A 23,911-nucleotide genomic window follows, 5' to 3' on the forward strand; every position below is an offset into this window, starting at 1 on the left:
AGAAGGATTGTCAGTATGCCTCTGTGTGGGCTCTAATATCTCTGATTTTGTCCTCATGGTCTCTTCGCGAGATATACGTAGGAGGGAGCAATATATTGCTTGACTCCTCGGTGAAGGTATGTTCTCGAAACTTCAACAAAAGCCCGTACCGAGCTACTGAGCGTCTCTCCTGCAGAGTCTTCCACTGGAGTTTATCTATCATCTCCGTAACGCTTTCGCGATTATTAAATGATCCTGTAATGAAGCGCGCTGCTCTCCGTTAGATCTTCTCTATCTCTTCTATCAATCCTATCTGGTACGGATCCCACACTGTTGAGCAGTATTCAAGCAGTGGGCGAACAAGCGTACTGTAACCTACTTCCTTTGTTTTCGGATTGCATTTCCTTAGGATTCTTCCAATGAATCTCAGTCTGGCATCTGCTTTACCAACGATCAACTTTATATGATCATTCCATTTTAAATCACTCCTAATGCGTACTCCCAGATAATTTATGGAATTAACTGCTTCCAGTTGCTGACCTGCTATATTGTAGCTAAATGAAAAGGTATCTTTTTTTCTATGTATTCGCAGCACATTACACTTGTCTACATTGAGATTCAATTGCCATTCCCTGCACCATGCGTCTATTCGCTGCAGATCCTCCTGCATTTCAGTACAATTTTCCATTGTTACAACCTCTCGATACACCACAGCATCATCTGCAAAAAGCCTCAGTGAACTTCCGATGTCATCCACAAGGTCATTTATGTATATTGTGAATAGCAACGGTCCTATGACACTCCCCTGCGGCACACCTGAAATCACTCTTACTTCGGAAGACTTCTCTCCATTGAGAATGACATGCTGTGTTCTGTGATCTAGGAACTCTTCAATCCAATCACACAATTGGTCTGATAGTCCATATGCTCTTACTTTGTTTATTAAACGACTGTGGGGAACTGTATCGAACGCCTTGCGGAAGTCAAGAAACACGGCATCTACCTGTGAACCCGTGTCTATGGCTCTCTGAGTCTCGTGGACGAATAGCGCGAGCTGGGTTTCACACGACCGTCTTTTTCGAAACCCATGCTGATTCATACAGAGTAGATTTCTAGTCTCCATAAAAGTCATTATACTCGAACATAATACGTGTTCCAAAACTCTACAACTGATAGACGTTAGAGATATAGGTCGATAGTTCTGCACATCTGTTCGACGTCCCTTCTTGAAAACGGGGATGACCTGTGCCCTTTTCCAATCCTTTGGAATGCTACGCTCTTCTAGAGACCTACGGTACACCGCTGCAAGAAGAGGGGCAAGTTCCTTCGCGTACTCTGTGTAAAATCGAACTGGTATCCCATCAGCTCCAGCGGCCTTTCCTCTTTTGATAGATTTTAATTGTTTCTCTATCCCTCTGTCGTCTATTTTCGATATCTACCATTTTGTCATCTGTGCGACAATCTAGAGAAGGAACTACAGTGCAGTCTTCCTCTGTGAAACAGCTTTGGAAAAAGACATTTAGTATTTCGGCCTTTAGTCTGTCATCCTCTGTATCAGTACCATTTTGTTCACAGAGTGTCTGGACATTTTGTTTTGAGCCACCTACCGCTTTGACATAAGACCAAAATTTCTTAGGATTTTCTGCCAAGTCAATACATAGAACTTTACTTTCGAATTCATTGAACGCCTCTCGCATAGCCCTCCTCACACTACATTTCGCTTCGCGTAATTTTTGTTTGTCTGCAAGGCTTTGGCTATGTTTATGTTTGCTGTGAAGTTCCCTTTGCTTCCGCAGCAGTTTCCTAACTCGGTTGTTGTACCACGGTGGCTCTTTTCCATCTCTTACGATCTTGCTTGGCACATACTCATCTAACGCATAATGTACGATGGTTTTGAACTTTGTCCACTGATCCTCAACACTATCTGTACTTGAGACAAAACTTTTGTTTTGAGCCGTCAGGTACTCTGAAATCTGCCTTTTGTCACTTTTGCTAAACAGAAAAATCATCCTACCTCTTTTAATATTTCTATTTACGGCTGAAATCATCGATGCAGTAACCGCTTTATGATCGCTGATTCCCTGTTCTGCATTAACTGTTTCAAATAGTTCGGGTCTGTTTGTCACCAGAAGGTCTAGTATGTTATCACCACGAGTCGGTTCTCTGTTTAACTGCTCAAGGTAGTTTTCAGATAAAGCACTTAAAAAAATTTCACTGGATTCTTTGTCCCTGCCACCCGTTATGAACGTTTGAGTCTCCCAGTCTATATCCGGCAAATTAAAATCTCCACCCAGAACTATAACATGGTGGGGAAATCTACTCGAAATATTTTCCAAATTATCCTTCAGGTGCTCAGCCACAACAGCTGCTGAGCCAGGGGGCCTATAAAGACATCCAATTACCATGTCTGAGCCTGCTTTAACCATGACCTTCACCCAAGTCACTTCACATTTCGGATCTCCGTCAATTTCCTTCGATACTATTGCACTTCTTATCGCTATAAACACGCCTCCCCCTTCACTGTCCAGCCTGTCTCTGCGGTACACATTCCAATCTGAGTTTAGGATTTCATTACTGTTTACGTCTGGTTTCAGCCAACTTTCTGTCCCTAGTACTATATGGGCGTTGTGACCGTTTATTAATGAGAGCAGTTCTGGGACCTTTCTATAGACGCTCCTGCAGTTTACTATTGGCACATTAATATTGTTATTCCCTGTTGCATTTGGCCTACTCCTACCTTGCTGCGTCTCAGGAGGCGTCTTGTCGGGCCTACGGAGGAAATTCTCTAACCTAAAAAACCCCCATGTGCACTCCACACGTACTCCGCTACCCTTGTAGCCGCTTCCGGCGTGTAGTGCACACCTGACCTATTCAGGGGGACCCTACATTTCTCCACCCGATAGCGATAGTAAATAAATTTAAAAAAAAAAGGTGGAAGGCGAGCTTTTTTTCTCCGCCCCGAGTTTCGACCACTGCATTTTCATACATTATCCAATGAAGTAAATACAAATTCCGTATTGCTCATCTATGAATGTAGCAGAATTTCAATGTACTATGAAAATCCGACTGGCAAGACTGTTTGGGATGTTTGTCAATATTTCAACTCTACGTTCTGAATTTTTTCCTACCTGTGAGAAGAGATGGTTGCTAATAGGAACCTGATGAAATGTGAATCACATGCATTATTCTCTTCACCATAAGAATAATACGAATATAAACATTTTGCCATGTATTCCTTCGTGTTTGCTGCTATCTCGTTTAAATCCTGTCTGCCTAATAAACTACGAAACTAGAGTGAGACAACAGCAAACGCGGAAGAATATACGTATCGTGTCATGTTTATATTCGTATTATTCTTATGCCTAATAGTGATACAGTCAGAAATGAAGCACGGCAACTGACTAGATTTTTAAATCTAAGATGACTCTGATTTCTGTGCAGAATTTGATGTACTAAAGAAGCGGCCACAAAGATTTTCAAACGGAGAAAAATGTTCGCCTAACTCTCATTCAGAACATGTTCATCATACGCAGTCTATTATTTGGTTCTTGTTGATCATTATCAAAGAAAGCAGCTGTGTAAGTAACAACAAATAGCAGTCTCTTGCCATTGTTTCGCTAATGAGACGATTCCTCTCGCCCTTTTTTTTTTGTAAGCGGTGGTAGCACGCACAAAAGAAAGCCATGCCGCGAGCGGCGGCAGGCCGTCTCATTTTTCAGGTGCGGCTTAGATTCGAGTAAATACGATAATAGTGTGTCCATTGGGATATAATACGTCCAGAGTCTCAATTACTTTTGACCCTCACTTAGCAAAACTGACGTCAGCAAATGGGACATCTGGCTCATTGGAGTACTTATAAAACATGATATGGGAAGAGGATGCTTTATACTGAAGCCACTAAATATGGATCCATTTCATCCTGGTATTTTGTGTCTACACTTTATGATTACATATGTTTCTTTCTAAACGTACTATGGACATGAAATCATTTCTTGTCATCAGTATAGCGGTGAAGGGTTGTTGTTTTCATGCAGTGATTATGACATTCATCCAGTCAGAGGGTGTGTATATATTCGGGTGAAATTTCCTGTTCTTCACGATGATACCGAAGTCCTGATCATGTGGTAGGTATGAATGTCCACTGATTAGGAATTTATGATGGATTACTTTTGATGGAAGTCTTCATGCAAAACCATTAATTGACACAGTAAGGCCATTTTTATATTCCTATTTTGCCTGCCACATTGATCCGACTACATAATCAGTCGCTTTGTTTGGATGTTATGTTCAGTGTAATGCAGGAGACATGATCCAATTTCTTGTGGTCCTCGGGATGCTTTGCCCTCACTCCATACATACACAGTAGATTTCATGGCACATAGGTCGTGCATTCCAAGGCAATATGTTCACAGTTGCCACTTGTAGTAACAGATACCTGTCGTAAGTACCAGTGTCAGTAAAGCCCTCATCAAATCAAAGACAATCACAGTCATATCGTTGTCCTGATGCCTCCCTTCTGCTTCATCGCGATGCATTCTCATCTGCACGCTCTCGGCCATTCGTTGATGTAAATCTCTTTCACATTCCCATTTGCCCTTCTCTTCCGTAGTGTCAGCTACAGCATGTTTGACATGTTTGATGTTATAGAGCTCACATTTACGGCAGGAATCACTTACAGGGGGATGATAGAACAGATTAAATCGTGTATTAAATATCTGACCAAACATGTAGTATGAGATTAGATCACCATGCTCGGCTTTATATAAATGGTATAACTTCCCCATGATCAGGTCTGGTGACTAATACTTCTGATCCGCTGTTTGTCATCTGTGCATAATGGCTACAATATGCTGGAAACCGTTTCATGAAGTTCTCTACCCCAACCGCCTTTGCTATTTGTGTTTTGTTTTTAGCGGGGCATGCACCTTGCTTAGGGTCAGGTGCTGCACTTTGTGTGAAAGAACCCTTGTAATCCTACTGTCTGATATCTGCAAAATGTTCTTAAAGAACCTTTGACACACCTTCATGTCCACTCCCACTTCATTCTGGAAATGTTATAGGAATCTTGTTCCTCGTCACGACTCTGTAGTGTCAGAGGAATATGCACATGCCATAGGGACTACCTTCACCATAGCAAAAATATACGCCAACTGCAAGTCGAAACTACCTAATGCATAGAACGAGTCAAATATTGTTGCTGGTATTCAGGTGAAAGATGTCAACCACATTCCTTCTGACACACGCTTGCTCCAAGGGTGGGACATTTCTATGACACTACATTTCCCTTCACGCTAATGTATTCTTCCCCTGTTGATTGGTTTTCCTTTCAAATGTTCATGCAGTGCAATTACAATCCCCCTCCGATACATCCACGGTTGATGTAGTGGGTGTGGTATCCTTCGATGTACCGGGTAGATTGGGCTGTGCTAACATGACACGTGACTCGTCCACTGTACCACTTGCAGGCTGGCTGAATCGGCCAGGTGCACATTCCATGTCTGAGGCATTGGTAGTAGTATCCAATCCAAATATGTCTGAAATGGAAATGTTCCTTGTCCCCACCAGTGTCCATATCGAATCATATGAGTTCAACAGGGGAACATAACACCATCCTTACCTCGCAATGCAGTTTTGACATCATAACCATGGCTACTGCACATGTCATTCTGCAGTACACACACACTAATGACAGTTCAGCGATGTGTCGACTGGAAGCCTCCTGCCACAAGTCGACCACATGACGCACAGCCCGTGCGCCCCCCAAGGTCAGATCTTACTGAAGCTTGCTGACTCTCCAAGCCCTGCCCTCCTTGAAGAAGAAGAAGAAGAAGAAGCCTTGGTACAAGACCCCTCTGGTGCCTCAAGAAGTGCCGACTGCTCCTCACAACCTGAGTCTGACCTCTTTTTTTTATTAAGGTCACCCTGTCCTTGTTGGTTACAAATGGTGACCTGGTGAAGGACCAGTTCATGCCCCCTTATGCCTGTTTGCCTCCTATTTGGATTCCAGTTCTGCGCTTATTCAGTGGAGTTGTAATGGATAGTACCATTGCTTTCTGTGTTGCAATCCCTTATTTTCTTTTACTCCCCAGATTGTATCATTCTCCAGGAACCTAATTTAACTGATTCTCACTCACTGACCCTTCTTGGGTTCTGCACTTTGCCCTTTGAGGGCTTCTGGTGGCATTTGCCCACTGTTCCGTGTGGATGTTGTTAGCACTTGGATCCCTCTTCATACCACATTGGAAACAGTTGCTGTCTGGTTCCACCTGGTCTCTGTGGTCACAGTTTGCAATCCCCCTCCTAACAGGCCGCCTGCGCCCACTGCCCTAACTGCCCTCCTTTAGCAACTCCCCCCTCCTTTCCTCCTCCTTAGGGATTTTAATGATCATCAGTCCTTGGGGGGGGGGGGGGAGTACTTTCTCATAAAGACCAGATTGCCCCACTGGTCTTTCTGCCATGCTAATTGGCCTTATGCTCCTCTCAGGTCGTGTTTACCCTCTCTTTATCAGGCTGTGGTGATGGAATCGTCCATGACATTTCTGCTACAGTTATTTGTGCTGCAGCGACTGACATCTCCCACTCCACAAGCCCCTTTTGCTGCTGGCTGGTCCCTTGGTGGAGCACAGTCATTGCCATCACCATCACCATCTGTGATCACCGTCAAGCCTTGCGATGCATTATGCGGCACCCATCCTGCACCGATCTTATTACCTTTACACGCCTTCATGCCAAAACCTGTTACTTAATCAAACAGAGCAAGTGGGTGTGTTGGGAATACTTTGTCTCCTCCCTAAATTCTTCTGTCCCTTCTTCACAGGTGTCGTGTACAAGTGGCACCCTTCAAGGTTGCCAACAGCTGTCTTCCATCCTGGACCTTGCCCTCCCGCATTGTCTTTGTATGGATCCATTGATTCTTGCGGAACACCTTGCAACACATTTTGTGATGGCATCAATGTCAGTGCCGTGTCATCTGAACAAGACACAGCCAGGGCAAAAGTACCATAGGTGCAAAGAAGTGAGCTGGTGCCAGTGCCATAGAGACTCGCCACCCGCACGGGTTCCACTAGTGCCACATGCAGTGCTGAGGATGAAGATATCAACTTCACCTCAGCCAGTTGCCAGCCGAGTACAATCTGCCAATGACCGGACATCGGACAAAAGCCTACTTGGAAGATAGAAGAGCAGCTCTCACCCACGTAGTTATAGATCATCATCCAGGGCTGCCTTAGACAGGGAATGTCGTTTAGTGAATTCGTGGAAGTGAACAGATAGTAGTTGTAAATTTTTGCAGTGTTGCAGACTTAGTCATTTAACAAGACACAAAGAGAAGTAAACCCTTTTTGTGTGACTTTGATACTAATTTGTTACAAGTGTTGTAGAACCTTCATTCTCCTATCCTGTTATCTGACCCTGGGGCTTAGCTGTGTAATAGTGACAGGGTGAGATTGTCTTAGTTGTGTACTGCACCAGAAGCCGTTTCACGAAATCGGCCTCCAAGGCAGTAGCAACAAGGTCTATACAAAACTGGCGGTGAGGATATACAACTGGTAGCCTCCTATCTGGCTGCCTCCCTCATCCAGAAACAGCAGATTGAAGATTCTCACTTATGTTTTACACTGAAGAGCCAAAGAAACTGGTACACCTGCCTAATACCGTGTAGGGTCCCCACGAGCACACAGTAGTGCTGCAGCATGACGTGTCATGGACTTGACTAATGTCTGAAGTAGTACTGGCAGGAATCAACACCATGAATCTTGCAGTGCTGTCCATAAATCTGTAAGAGTACGAGGTGGTGGAGATCTCTTCTGAACAGCACGTTGCAAAGCATTCCAGATATGCTCCATAATGTTCGTGTGTGGGAATTTGGTTGCCAGCGGAAGTGTTTAAACTCAGAAGAGTGTTCCTGGAATAGCTCTGTAGCAATTCTGGACTAGTTGGGTGTTGCATTGTCCTGCTGGAATTGACCAAGTCTGTCGAAATGCACAATGGGCATGAATGGATGCAGGTGATTAGACAGGTTACTTCTGTACATGTCATCTGTCAGTCGTATGTACATCCATCAGGGGTCCCATATCACTCCAACTGAACACGCCCCACATCATTACAGAGCCTCCACCAGCTTAAACAGTCCCCTGCTGACATGCAGGGTCCACGGATTCACGAGGCTGTCTCCATACCCGTACACTTCCATCTGCTCGATACAATTTGAAATGAGACTTGTCCGACGAGGCAACATGTTTCCAGTCATCAACAATCCAATGTTGGTGTTAATGAGCCCAGGTGAGGCATAAAGCTTTGTGTCATGCAGTCATCAAGGATGTGCCTTCGGCTCTGAAAGCTAATATCGATGATGTTTCGTTGAATGGTTTGCATGCTGACAGTTGTTAATGGCCCAGCATTGAAATCTGCATCAATTTGCTGAAGGGTTGCACTTCTGTCATGTTGAACGGTTCTCTTCAGCCATTGTTGATCCTGTTCTTGCAGGATCTTTTTCCAGCTGCAGCGATGTTTGAGATTTGAAGTTTTACTAGATTCCTGATATTCACTGTGCACTTGTGAAGTGGTCGTACAGAAAAATCCTCACTTTGTCACTACCTCGGAGATGCTGTGCCCCATCACTTATGTGCTGACTATAACACCACTTTCAAATTCACTTAAATCTTGATAACCTGTCATTGTAGCAGCAGTAACCATTGTAACAACTGTCCCAGACTCTAGTTGTCTTATATAGACGTTGCCAACCACAGTGCCGTATTCTGCCGGTATACATATCTCTGCATTTGAAGATGCATGCCTGTACCAGTGTTTTTGGCAATTCAGTCTATCTGTTGTCAGACAGAATCTTACTGTTCACCTTCTACTGAATGGAAACTACATCTGGCCCTCTCCTCTTCCCACAATTCAGCCCCTGGCCCTGATTTCATCCATAACCAATTGCTTCAAAATGTCAGTCCCCCACAACAAGACTGCGTCTTCTGGGTGTGTAACTGTCAGGCTCCCAGGTGTTTCACCTCTTAGTGGAGGGACAGTATTATGGTTCCTGTGCTTAAGCCCAGTAAGGATCTGTCATCACTCAATAGTTACCGTCCATCTCTGTCCGTCATCCCCTGAAAGTTGTTTGAACAGATGGTGGCTCGTCGGCTCTTTTGGATCCTCGAATACCAGGAACTTTTGTCTCCTCTCCAGTGCAGCTTTCAGTGAAGGACAGTCTCCAATCAATCATCTACTTTTGTTACAGGCCGCTGTTTGGCAGTCCTTTTCTCAGCACCGCCATAAGTTTTCTTCGATGTTCGTAAGGCGTATGACATGGCTTGGCACCATCACATATTAGTTATACTCCATGAGTGGGATCTTTGGGGCCCTCTACCGATTTTTATTTGCTAGTTCCTGTCCAACTGGTGTTTCGAGTTTGCACTGGCACCGTTCTCATTTGAAGACCCAGGATACAGGGTTCCGTATTGAATGTCCTCCTTTTCTTCATCGCTATTAATGGACTCGTGGCCTGTGTCAGACCATTGGTACCCCCTGATCTGTATGTGGATGTTTTCCATATCTGGGCTATTTCCCACTCAGTGGCCTCTACAGAGCGACAGCTCCAGGGAGCCATCCAGCGCATTTCAGCATGGACTCTCTCACACTTTTTTCAATTCTTGCCCCTTAAATCATGGTTGATGCAATTCTGTTTCTGTACTATGGTCCATACTGATCCACAGCATTACCTTGGCATGATTCGCAGCATTACCTTGGCACCCAGTGCCTGACTGTGCTCCCCCAGTTCCGTTTCTCAGATCCCTGATCCGTAGCATTACCTTGGCATGATTCGCAGCATTACCTTGGCACCCAGTGCCTGACTGTGTGGTCCCCCAGTTCCATTTCTCAGATTTTTGACAATAAGCTTACTTGGTTGCCCCATCCACCTTCACAAGACTGGCTGTTTCTGTCAACCCAATGTCCTTTGCTTTCTTGTCCACACATCTTGGGGTGCGGACCATTCGACTCTTCTCCGCCCTTATCTATCCATAGTTCTGTTCCGTATGGACTCTGGCTGTCAAGTTTATGGCTCAGCTGCCCCTTCCACACTGTTCCTCTCGAACCTAGTTCACCATCGTAGTATCCATGTGGTCCCTTGTGCCTTTCATACTGACCCTGTCAATGGTCTTCTGGTTGACCTGGAATCACACGATCTTTCAGTTTGGCAGTTCCAGCTCTTGGTTTCCTGTGCCATCATTATCTGTTTTTTCCTATTCACCCCTCAATTCTGTTCTTTTTGCAGCTTTGAGATGTCGCCTGCCTGCTGCCTACCCGTGGGTGTTTCTCAGCTGCGATTTCCACCTTCCCTCGTTGTCCTGTTCCCAGCTTTCTCTCCCAAACACTCCCCCAACTCATTTAGTTCCTCAGATTCGGATGGATCTCTTCTGGGATCTTAAAGCCTCCGTTGCTCCGATAGTGTTTTGTTGTTTGTTCCAGCCGGTGTTACAAGAGTTTTGGGATGCTGTTATTTTTGACACCAGTGGCTCTAAATCCACTGATCATGTGGGATATGACTTGACATCATCTGTTGGCTGAAGACACCATCTCTTCCATGCCACACATGGGGTGTTACCGCAGAACTAACTGCCATTTGCCGGGCATTCTGCTTTATTAAACGGTCCTCTCTCACCGATTCAGTGAGTGGCCTGTCACCTGGTGTTTTACCCACCACCACTTGGTCTCTGCCATCCATGGCCTTCTCACCAATCTTGACCTGCTGCTTGTTCAATTGATTTCCCAGCCACGTGGGTATCCTCCAGGTAACAAGCCTGCTGATTGTCTGGCTAGGGAGGCAGCCATCTGACACCATTCTCCATGACTGCTCTGGGGGCATATTTGCGACATCACATCAAGTTCCTTTTATTCAGTTGGGGGCCTACTTGTTGGGGCACTCCCGCCACATGACGTTCTTACCTCTGCCTTTCCCTGCAGGAATCTACCCACCTCTGCTGTCTTCATATCAGGTTGACCGTAGTTTGACCTGTGATTTTTTACTCCATAATGACCCCCTCCCCCCTTTTGTAGTTGTTGTGATCCATATTTTACTGGACTGCCCCTACCTTGTGGCTCTTCACATTAAATATGGCCTCCCACTTTCCTTGTTGTGAGTGTTAGCAGACAACCCTCACATGGTCCTCAAGTTTCTTCGCGAAAGTGGTTTGTCCTCTCAAATCTAAGTACCTAATTTCCTTCTGAAATTAAAGTCCATCAGTTAGTATTGCCATTGGCGTACATTTGGGAGGCCTTCGACCTTGCCTCTACATGGGCAGTGGTGCCGGCACCCCATCGCACATAGCTTCTCTGGAGCATTTCCTGCCCTCTTCCCTCTCTCTGCTAGCCCCTCTCCTGGTCTTTACTCTTCCTGCCATCCCGACTTTCCTTCTGCCTCTTTGTTTGGCCATTTTCCTTTCCCATCGACTGAACTGTGTTGTTAGTGTTGTTCCTCCCTTCGTTTCTGCCACCTCAGATCTTGTGTCTGATGACATCACCCTTTGGTCCACGTCAGCTACTCACAATCAGCAAATTGGCCATTCTGTTTTTCCCTTCAGCAGGTATGGATGTGCGCTTCACTGTTTGTTCCTGTTATGGAAGCACTTTGGTATTTTCTGGTTGTACCTTGTTCCACATTTCCTTCAGTTTTCTAGCAAATCCTTGGACATACTTTCCACTTCTACCCTTCTACCTAATCATTTGGAATGGCAATGGCAGTGGCATTTTCTTCCCATACACAACCTGGAACGATGGCAGTTCTATACTAGTGTGTACTTACAAGTGGCATGCATTCACTAAAGAGGATAAATGTGTGCATCAGTCTGAATTGCCAGGTGTAGAAGTATGAAACCAGGATTTGGTTGCAATAATTACACGTTTTTGTTTGAAACTGATAAACAATATTTTATTCAAAATAATCTCAATTGCTATTTATACATTTCTCCCACCTCTCCGGCAGTCTGTGAATGGCACGCCAAGAAAACAGTTCTTCTTTCGAACGAACTAGTCAGCGAGCCATTTTCATACAGAGCATGTCCCAGTGATGCAAATAGATCATAACCGAACGTAGCCAAGTCTGGAGAATAAGCCACATGCACTAGTATTTCCCAATTAAATTTCTGTATCGTTTACCTGACCTGTTTTGCTGTTTTTGATGGGGCGTTATCATGGAACAATATGTCTTTTTCCATAGTAAGATTGTTTTTCACATAATTCTCGATTTAAATCAATCGTCTGATGTTGGTAGCGATCAGTGTCCACAGTTTCCCCAGGTATTATCAGCTCATAATAGAGGACACCCTTCTGATTCCACCAAACACAGAGCATTGTCTTCTTCTCAAAGCGATTTGATCTTGCAGTGGATGTCGACACTTTGCTTGGATTCACCCATGATTTACAATGCTTAGAATTTTCAAAATATATCCATCTTTCATCATGTGTCACTATTCGATGCAGAAACTACTTTCTTTTGTATCTGGCGAGCAGCGTTTCATAAGTGGTCTTTTGATTTGCTTGCTGTCTTTCATCAGTTCATGCGGAACTCATTTTCCCACTTCATGCACCTTTCCCATAGCTTTCAACCAGAGAGAAACAGCTTTCTGTGTCACATTTAGTTGTTCCGTGAGTTCTTGCTAAGTTTGAGTATCAACTTCATCCAATAAAGTCTGCTATTCGTTGTCTTTGAACTGTCTCGTTGGTTTCACGCGCCTGTCGTTTCTCATGTCAAAATCACCATTTTTGAATTTTTTTAACCACTTGAAACACTTTTCCCAAGAACAAGTTTGCCAAAAGCTTCGACAAGCATTCAATGCGATTCTGTAGCCATTTTCTTCAAATGCTAACAGAAAACCACAAATCATAGTTCGTAAGCACAAAACTTTACATGTTTACAGGTTTTTGAAACATTGTTGAAATTTGTCGTCGGCTGTTACAGGAAGCAGATGGCGCTGCCAATGCAGTCTCATGAGCCTTACACTGATGGCTAGCACCATCTGTAGGGAAATTCTGGTTTGATACTTATACACCTGGTATCTGTGCTCACATAATAGCTAAGCATACCATCAATCATGCAGTGAACTAGCTCCGTTCTTCCATTAGTTTGAGGATGAACTGGACTCATTCTTAACTTTCTCATTCTCGGTAATCAACACAATCCTCTTTATGTCTGACATGAAGCTTTTCCCTTGGTCTGTAATTATTGTCTCCACTGGTCCAAATATCAACATCCACCTACTAACCAATTCTTGTGCAACTGTAGTTGCATACTGATCAGGTATCGGCACCATCTCGATGTAAAGTAAAAAAATGATCTATTATGATTAGTACATACCAATTACCTGTTGGTTTATGATTGAAAAGTCCTAACATGCGTATCCCATTCAAACTTAAACAGTTCTTTTGCCTCTGGCAATCTTTGTTGCAGCACCTGTTTTCGATCAAAACCCGCATGTTGAGCACACTTAATACAATTCCTCAAGTATTGATGGACATCATTTTTGCTTCTCACCAACAGTATTTTTCCGTCACTCTCCAAATCATCCCTCTTCAACCTCCATGGCCAAACAACACTGGACTGTGCATTTCACGTAGTACTTCCTCCTTTAACTATGCTGGCACTACCATTCCTGCGCCAATTTCCACTCTCTACGTTAAAAACCATCATACTTGCTGAACTGTTGCTTTTTGCCAAGCTGTTTACATTCCTTGTTAGTGTGTATTGGTGCTACTTTTCTGCCCAGTCTGACTGCATTTCCGTTCTCTTCTCTGGTTTGTGGATACTTTGTGCTCTTGGACTCATTTGATTGGGATGTTTTCAACTCCATCTCCCCCCTCCACTGTATTCCTCTGACTTGGCGCCTTCAGACTGTCATCTTTTCACCCCTCTGAAGGCACATGTGAGTGGAATTAAATTTTCAGTTGATGAGCAGTTGCACAAAGAGCTTCTGAAGTGGGAGAAGGGTCAAGCGGCAGAGTTCTTCAAGGAGAGCATAAGAAACTAGCAGCACGGTTCACCAGATGCATTGAATGGGATGGTGATTATGTAGAAAAATAGTCAACAAGTGCATCAACAATATCTTGATTTTTTTTAAATACACAGTGTTTGGACAGCCTTAAGAAGAGTAGGGGGCAGTTGTTTGTTTGTGGAGTTCAGAACTAATTAATTTATGATGCGATTATAAAATTTTTTGGGATTTCTTCACATTTTCTTTAAGTGCTAGGTTTTATGCTCATCTAACCATGAGAGACAGATCATCATTTATCTGAATAATGATAGTATTGATACCTCTTGCATGTGTGGAACTCGTGTGAAGCTGCAGATCATTAACATAGAAATGTATGTGTTTGTGTGTGTGTGTGTGTGTGTGTGTGTGTGTGTGTGTGTGTGTGTGTGTGTGTAATACATTTCTCGTAATTGAAACCCGTTAAAATAAGCACACTGGACAAAAACCACCCGCAAAGTAAATCATGAGAATGTTGTGTAACACTGCTTCTTGCCCTAATAATAGCCTCAATTTGGCAAGGAAGGGAGTCCACAAGTTGCTTCAGGTATGCCATATCGAGCAGAAGCCACTCTTTGGTGAGTAGATCCATTAGTGCTACCGAGTTACATGGATGTTGATTATTGTGCTTCACCCACTGTTACAAATATTCTTATATGTTTTGTACGGGATTGAGAGCAGATGATTTAGCAGGCAAGCAGAGGTGTGGTAGTATGCTTCATTGTGGTCAAACCAAGATTGTATGCATGCAGAAAATTGATGTGTCCACAACATACTCACCATGGAGATGTAGAAGTAAGGGACAGTGCCTGTGCACTGAGAATGTTAAAATAAACTTCATGGCAAGCTGGATAAAAGGGCCCAAGTCATGATAAGAAAAGCACCCACAAAAAATCTTAGAACCACACCAGCTGTGGACTACAACCCTCTACACACATTGTGGATTAAACAGCTCTTTGAGTTAATAGTGCACTCAACACTTCGCGTCACTTGAAAATAACTGAAACCAGGGCTCATCTGAACGTGCTACGAGCCTCCAGTCAGCTACAGCTTGGTCTTATGCAAAATGCAGGATTCCACATGTTCATTGCATGGAGATCCCTTTGCAGTGCCTGCTTGGAAACTGATTGAGGTGTACCTGCCGGATTTGAAACCAGTCATCATACACAAGGTGTGACACTTGTCTCCAGTCCCTGTTAGAACCTGTTTATGACCACTGTTTGTACACACACACACACACACACACCCCTACTGCCTGGCTTCTGTCACTGGTGGTATGTCAGAGCACCAACTGGTACCATTTCTGTGCCATCTGCAGTACTCAAAACTGGCCATTGTGCTCATTTAAGAGAATAACTAATATTTTGTCCAGTGAGCTTATTTTGCTAGAATCTCACAGTTGCCTCAGTTGTTGATTTTTATAAAATTATTTTTTTATAAAATTATTATGATTATGTGACTTATATTTTCAGATCTGATACACTTCATTAATTTTGTCAATGTTGTATTTTTCCATAATCTAGACTGTATTAAGTGAGCTCCTTGTTACATTATGTTCCTTACTGCTAGTCAGGACATTTAGCCATGAGGGAAGTACTGAATTTGATTCTTAACTTTGCCACATTTTCTAGTGATTCTGTTGTTTTAATTTCACTTTCATGTGTTTCAGAATTTAAACGTGGGTCGAAGGATGGGAAGCCACCTCCAGCTGACACAGTCAGCCAGCCCACCTCTACAAGGACCTCATTCTCACTTTTGGGTCTCATGGGTCCTGAGGAGACAGCAGAGTGGACAGGCGCAGACCAGTCTCTGTTCCGTGCTTTGCACAAAGTTTTCCTAAATAACTATTGTGCTATTGCACAGATCATGCTCACAAAAACATGTCAACAGGTGATGTTTCTATTTTGTAACTAGTACAGTTTCTTGGAAGATATTTTTCTGTAACATTGCGAAAAGCCATTGTTAAATGTTACGCTCTTCAACCTAATATCACCCTATATATTCTCCTTATTAAACATGTAAAAGCATATAACCAACAACTGTAAACCACTCACGTCTGCAGAATCACTTTGTATTAAGTAAGCCTTTTATTTTCTACTTTTTTGGTTGTTTCCTGACAACTATTTGTATTGTAATCACCTGAAGCAATACTTTTGCAATGTAAATAATGATAATTTATGCCAGACAAAGCTTCTGATTAGGATTTCCTGATTTTCACAAGAAGTTGCATTAGCCATTAGAACATCTGTACTCCTTCCAGGTGCGAATCAAACTCTCATTGCCATTGATATGGCCTATAGTTATTTGAAACACTGCTACCAGAAGTTCTCCACCAAGATATGTTGAGAATAGCACATGAGCAAGTGAAATTGGAGGACTGTGCCTTGCCCTGCCGTTGATAACAGGTGCTGCAGTGAGACAGGTGATTTTGAAACCTCCACTAGCGATAAAAAATTATTCAGAGTGATATAAAAGAAGTACAACATGAATTTACAATGCTTTCAATTTAAAATGCCCACACTTGAAAAAGACATCTCGTAGGTGGCCGCCGTTGTTCTTCGCACACATTTCAGGTCTTTTACTGAAGTTAGACGTCCGATCTTACAAGACTGGCAGTGAAATACGTTTGACTTCTCCTAGATTTGATCCTTCAGTTTCTGCATGGTGTATGTATGGTGAGTCACACCGGAAGATCTGAGATTTCAAATGACCCCAAAGGAAGCAGTCACACACTGAAATATTTAGGGGATCTTGGAGGCCAGGAAATGTCATCGTTCTTAGAGGTGAGATGACCAGGAAAGATGTTCTGTTGCACGCTGATGGAATGTGTGGTCGCATGTTGTTGGAAAATGATTGCATGTTGGAAGAACGTATTTGCAGTTATAGAAAGATTAGCAGGCTGTCACACAACATGTGAACATAATATTCTGTATTCAGAGCAACAACATTGCCATGATCGTCTTAAGAAAAGACCTTATGATATACTGCACCACACCACCACTCCCTCATTGAGTGTTGTTCCATGTAGCATTTCAGGATTTTCATGTGACCAGTATCTAAAGTTTTTCTTGCTAACAAAGCCTGACACACAAAAATTGGCCTCTTGGCTCACAATCAGATTGGTGCAGAGGCCTGGGTTGTTGTTCATGAATTCCAATAGCTCCCACAAAAGCTTAGTCTCTCTGGAAGGTCATCTGCATTTAGTTTGCACTAGGGTGAAGTGGGGTAAGTGTAACCACGTTTTGGCATAGTTCAAGTTTGACACCAAATTGCCAACTTGTTATTGAAGATATGATTTTGAAATTTCTCATGCTTAAAGCTTGACTTATTGACTTTTAAACAATATACATTTTGTTTCTGAAAGAAAAAAAATATATGGTCAAATAATTGTTTTCAAAATTTTGTGTTGCGTGGTTACACTTGCCCCATGGTTTGGGGCAAGTGTAACCCCACATTCTTGTACCCACACAGAGCATTGTAAAAGAGACTTGGGGTAAGTGACCTGATTACCCAATTTTTACTGAATTTGAGGATTTTTAAATTACTTAAATACCTTAAATTTTACTCAAGATATGAACTTTTTTGCACTCGCCTCTTTGTATATTATGAAATACACAGAAACTGTTAGCTAAACTAAAAAAATAAGTGTTAGCCTAAACCATAAAGCACTGAAACAGAATGCATCATAGATGATTTATTTTTGTTTTAGGCCAGTAATTTATTAGTTTAAATTCTACAAAAGTAATATTTTTTCTTTAGTAGGCAGTTTGACAAAAATGATAAAATATCTAGTCTCAAGAGAAAAGAAAAAAATTACTTTATAAGTTCACTTTCTATTATTTTTCATGGTAATTGAAGTAAAGTTGTTGACAATTTGTGTTTAATGCTAAACTGCCCTAATTCAACTTATTATATTCACACTTAGGCCCTAACTATTATTTAGTCACTGAATGCTGTATGAATCAAATGTAACACCAAATGTCAGGTCTCCCTTGTGACCCAAAGTAGGCTCAGGCAGCACTGAAATGACATCAGAGGAGGGAACTTGCATCTCATCTCTATCAGGCTGATAGAATGTGGTACCATGCTTTGTCAAGGAAAATCACTTCTGGATCTCCTAAATCGATAATTTTGGTTACTTGGCCAATAAACTGAACTTTCTTACATTTTGTTGCAAAAGCTACCAGAACATACTTTTCCAACTAATTTTATCTTTGGCTTCAAAAAAGTTTGCCTCTTTTTCTTCTTCTTCACAGCTTATCATTTCTTTCCTGAGATCATCCAGTGTTATCATCTTCATCACTGCTTATTAAAGATAGGTCTCCTTCAGTTTCACTTTCTTCACTTGTTTATTCAACTTCAAGTCTTTTTTCTTGTTACCCACGTGAGCAATCGGGGATTTTTTCCACAACATTCTGAGATGCCATTTCGGATAAAGTAACAGCACTTTGTTTGGAAGATTTACTTTTCATTACGAAGCCCTTTTTTATGCCAATAATGCTTTTTTGTTTTGCTTTCTCCTTATTATTCTTGTTTCCTTTAAAATCTTTTTCTTTATAGATGGCATCTTGAAGTGATAACTTCAGCTCCTGGTGCAATCCTTTTCTTCTTTGTTTTACCAGTGGGGCTACACTGTTGGACTGTTTCCAATAATAACGTTTCAAATGACAAATCAGAAGTTCCAGAACATAATGAAACATTGGTTAGCTTGGGAACGGTTGAGAAAGAACTCTGATACTGAGAGAACTACAGGGCTCAGTAGATGTAGGCCAATAAAATTCTGGAGGTTGTTCAGCTGGAAGCTTCCCAAAAATCTGAGTAGGGCTACTTTCTGTTAGAGACGCATTCCACACAGTCTATGGCTGCATTATCGTGAGCTGGCAATGGATTTGTTTCTGCCAAAGATTTGGTATGAGCTACATATCTTTTATATGCCTCGGGATCATATTTAGTTTTATCAATTACTTCTCTACTGTAAGGGAATATTCCTGCTTTTTGAAAACCACTTTTCACAAATTCAGGTGGTGTTTCATTCCATACAGCAGTGAGTAGATTGGAACAGTCATGTTTGCTCATTTTTACCCCTTGATGATGTCTCTGGTGATGAGTTAACTTTTGGTCCCAAGTAGATTTCACACACAGGAAGGTCAGTTTAGTTGATCTAGTGTGATGACAAAAACAGGGTTATGGCTTAAATAAATAAATATGTTCTGGTAAGTTTGTTTGGGGCAAGTGTAACCCCCCCTGGTTACACTTGCCCCAGCCGATTGGTTACACTTGCCCCACATGGGAAAAAGTTGGGGTAAGTGTAACCATGCCTGGCATATCAAGAGCTTTATCAGTAGAGTAAAACGAATCTCATATTTGAAGTTTTCATGCAAAAGTTAGTTTGTAACCAAAAAATTGTGCAGTTGTCTTTAAAACTGCGAAAATGACAGACCACCAAATTCTGAGCTAGTCACTCTCTCGCAGAGTGAAAATGTAGACGTCAATTCAAGTCCAAAAATTAATTACCAATTTATGTCAGATTTGACAACTTATGGTTAAATATAACAAAGAAAGGAGTAAATTAACATGTGTGATAGGTCAGAGGTAAAAATACAGCTTCTTTAAGGCACCATAAGCCGTGGTTACACTAACCCCATGGTTACACTTACCCCACTTCACCCTATCTTAATTTTGTAAGGGTGGTATAGCAGTTCCTTGTGCGATATTTGCTGTACACTGCGATTCGAATTGTCAGATTTCAGTGCAGGCTTTTTCCACCCCTCTTTCTCACTGTATCACCCATTTCCTCAAAGTTCTTTACCACACTTTGATAGCATGTGCCGATGGGACTGGGCCACAGTGTGCGAGACAGTAATGAGCAATAAGTAAAATGGGTCATTCTATGCCAAGTGGTCTAGAGGCTCCCACATGACCCTCATGGATTTTGATGAAATTTTGTATGAACATTCACACATGTTCTCAATGAACACTGGTAAAGTTTCAGTTACAGAAATTCAATACTTTCGGAGATACAATCACTTGTTTAAGACCGTAGCACTGCTTTCTATAGTGCGTCCTTGAATTTTCAGCAACTTTGAGATGAGATATCTCTGTAAGTATTTGCATGAAAGAAACAAAACTTGGCCATCTTATACAACTTCTAAAGCTCTTTAAAGTAAAATATTAAGAAAAGGATTTCTGAGCAATTTTCATATAGATAATTTGAAGCAAAGTTGGGCGAAAAAATAGCTGTTTAAAAAAAAATGTGAACTTTAGTTTTTTATATCTCCAAAAGTAATTGCGGGATGTATATGAAACTTTGCACATCATAACTCACCAACACAAGGTCTTAGAATATAAAATTTCATTCTCCTATTGCTTTCCATTATTTCACAGATCTAGGGTAAATTTGACAATTTTTCAAAAAGTGCTAAAATGGGTATTTTTAGTCAAATTTTTCAAAAAAGTGTTTTTCTCCAAACTCTTCTAAACTATGGTAATTAGAAAGAGCATATTCTAAACTATCTAGAAAAGTGGATTTGGTTTTGCAATGGAAGCATATAAGGCCCTAAAAAGTAGCATCATCAAAGAGGCGCACTATAAGTTCGAACACATTTTTTCTGGCACTCAAATTATACCTGAAATATTTTATTTTGCCTTATACATGTTTATTAATGTCTGGGATAAGTGAAATAAGAAGTCGTGATGAATAGGACCCAGCTTAAGTTCGAATAGCAAAAGAATGAAAATAGAAACAATGTTATTTCTTAATTGCCACCTTCCCACCTCCCCCCCCTCTCTCTCTCTCTCTCTCTCTCTCTCTCTATCTCTCTCTTATCACACACACACACACACACACACACACACACACACACACACACACACACACACACACACACACTATTATTATTAAGAATGAATGTAAAATTTATTTGCATAATCATCTAATTATTAGTTGCCTGTTTAATGAACAACACCATCTTACTGATGGAAAAGAAGTGTATAAATGAGTTGCTGTGGTCCATGGTGGCTTAACCACTGCTAGTTTCATTTCACCTGAGAAAACTAGCATTCCCATTGCCGTAGGGGCCACGCCCAATAGCTTAGCAACAACAGCCACAGGTGGGTTTCTTTACCACAGGATCCCAAGCCTGATAAGGGTTTCTTTACACAGGTTCCCAAGCCTGATAATAAAATTATTTAAGTGCTCTGTGTAAAATTAGAAGGCACTCTTGGGTTCCTTAGATTGTTTCCTCAAACCTATTTCAATTTTTGATGTGATAGACAATAAGCTACTATTTAATTCTTCTTTTGGAGTAAAGTCCTCATCAGAATGTGATGATGAAGCTGATAAAGCTTCGTCCAAGTGTTTATTTAAGGTAGTCCTGCAAGCCGGACAAATTTTCTGACTTGGCTTTATGTTATTAACAAGCTGCTTCTTCAACATATCAGAAGCCTTATTAGCTGTTTCAGTATCAACAGTGCGAATTCCTGCCTTACCATTATGATTCACCTTCCCAAAGGGATTGGAGCATTTTTTTTTTTTTTTTGTGTGTGTGTGTGTGTGTGTGTGTGTGTGTGTGTGTGTGTGTGTGTGTGTGTGTGTAACCTCTCATATTGTGTCAATAACAGGGCTTCATGGTGTAGGCAAACTTGAGAGGTATTGTTCAGCTTTGCTTCAGAACGTCGGACCAACAACTCTTTTTCCTCATCACTAAAATCCGCAAACCATTTAAAGCAGTTTTTTTGGCAAAGAAAGTGAGATGACACTTTGTTCCACTATCTTCTTGCCCAATTGAGCAGGAAGGTATGCTGTTCCCTTCTGCATCCATCTTTAATCAGGAACTAAATAATGTATTTGGCCTCTTAAGTGCAAATTATAATCTGCTTAAATTTCAGACAAATTGCTACTGAATGAAATTATACGCAATGTATAATACCAATGAAAAAATCTAATAAGAGATAATGCTATAAAAGACACAATCAAAACAATTTTTTGTTAGTTACATTACAAACTTTAATGGTCTTACGAATCACTTAACAATCCACACTCAGTCAAGAGAACCCACTCACTGTGCTGCAAACACACCACTGAAATACTGATTGTTCAAACAAGGCTCACAATAATGAAACAATCTGATTGTTAAAGTAATCGTTGTCATTATATTTTCTATAAACAGTGAATCTTGTGAATTTTCTCTGTGAAACTAGTGGTTACGTATTTACCAAGGTAGTAGGCTACATTTAAGTGTGATTAAATACAAAATTAAAACTCTTAGATGTTTAACCAACCAATTTCACACGTTTCCCTAATAACTTTAAGACAAAAATTCACAGGTTACAACACCTAGGTATTAAAATCTCTGCAATATTGATTGGAAAATTTACATCACTTGATGCATGATTCAAGCAAACTGATTCTTTTTTGGAAAAATGTTTTGTACAATTGAATCCAAAAATTAGGTCTTCATTTTCCACTTGTAAATATTTAAAATTTTGAGAAGTACAAAAAATATGAAGCTATTATTCATTGAATTCTGTATGATCCCCCCCCCCCTCTCTCTCTCTCTCTCTCTCTCTCTCTCTCTCTCTCTCTTTACAAATGAGAAGAGTTTTATGCAGATGAACACTTACGATAAAAGCAGAAGGGCTACTTCTCATAGTTTTCAAGTTTTTCTGACAGTCTCATTGCCTATTTACTAGATCTTTTATTTTTCAATTATTCAAGGCACTAATAAACATTTATTAGGCATAATAAAAGGTTTCAGGTATAATTTTGAGTGCCAGAAAAATGTGTTCAAACTTCCAGTGCGCCTCTTTGATGATGCTACTTTTTAGGGCCTTATATGCTTGCATTGCAAAACCAAATCCACTTTTCTAGATAGTTTAGAATATGCTCTTTCTAATGACCATAGTTTAGAAGAGTTTGGAGAAAACACTTTTTTGAAAAATTTGACTAAAAATACCCATTTTTAGCACTTTTTGAAGAATCGTCAACTTCATCCTAGATTTGTGAAATAATGGAAAGCAATAGGAGAATGGAATTTTATATTCTAAGACCTTGTGTTGGTGAGTTATGGTGTGCAAAGTTTCATGTACATCCCACAATTACTTTTGGAGATATAAAAAACTAAAGTTCACATTTTTTTTTAAACAGCTATTTTTTCGCCCAACTTTGCTTCAAATTATCTATATGAAAATTGCTCAGAAATCCTTTTCTTAATATTTTACTTTAAAGAGTTCTAAAAGTTGTATAAGGTGGCCAAGTTTTGTTTCTTTCATGCAAATACTTACAGAGATATCTCATCTCAAAGTTGCTGAAAATTCAAGGATGCACTATTGGAAGCTGTGCTATGGTTTCAAACAAGTGACTATATCTCTGCAAGTATTGAATTTCTGAAACTGAAGCTTTACCAGTGTTCATTGAGAACATGTGTGAATGTTCATACAAAATTTCATCGAAATCCATGATGGTCATGTGGGAACATTTCTCGATATTAGACCACTTGACTTGGCACGGAATGGCCCAAATACAGTGCAGCCATGTGACTGTTGTTTTTGTGAAATGCCTTCACAGCTGAATATCGTTATTGTGATCAGTGGCAAAGGTTAAAGTTGTCCAGATGGCACCACTCCCATTTTCTGATTCCTAATGTAACATACTATTTCCATGGTTGCCAAATCGCCTGTTTCACTACCGCACCTTTTATATATACCAACTTAATTAAGTTCTTTACTGATTTCCTGTCCATTGACAGGGTAAGCCACAGTCCTGCACCAAAACCATTCACTCAGTCTTCCTGTTACCACATGCCCTGAACCCATCTCTGTAGAGTTTGGAAATATCACCAACAATAAGAATTTTGATGTGTGGTCAGATACTCCAGTGTCCCACGTAAATTAGTTAAAAAAAGGATTAGAGT

At 41.2% G+C, this 23,911-nt stretch overlaps 1 protein-coding gene across 2 annotated transcripts in view; it reads left to right on the forward strand.

Moving 5' to 3' along the window:
- The window catches only part of LOC126253566 (histone-lysine N-methyltransferase E(z)), a 111,606-nt gene that overhangs the window by 59,712 nt on the left and 27,983 nt on the right, over positions 1-23,911 (forward strand). For both annotated transcript variants that reach the window (XM_049954985.1, XM_049954986.1), the window contains exon 9: positions 15,670-15,890. In XM_049954985.1, the coding sequence (XP_049810942.1) occupies positions 15,670-15,890 (221 nt within the window). The remainder of the gene's footprint in view (positions 1-15,669; positions 15,891-23,911) is intronic.

The sequence above is a fragment of the Schistocerca nitens genome, chromosome 4 (genome assembly GCF_023898315.1).
Source record: "Schistocerca nitens isolate TAMUIC-IGC-003100 chromosome 4, iqSchNite1.1, whole genome shotgun sequence".
NCBI lineage: Eukaryota > Metazoa > Arthropoda > Insecta > Orthoptera > Acrididae > Schistocerca > Schistocerca nitens.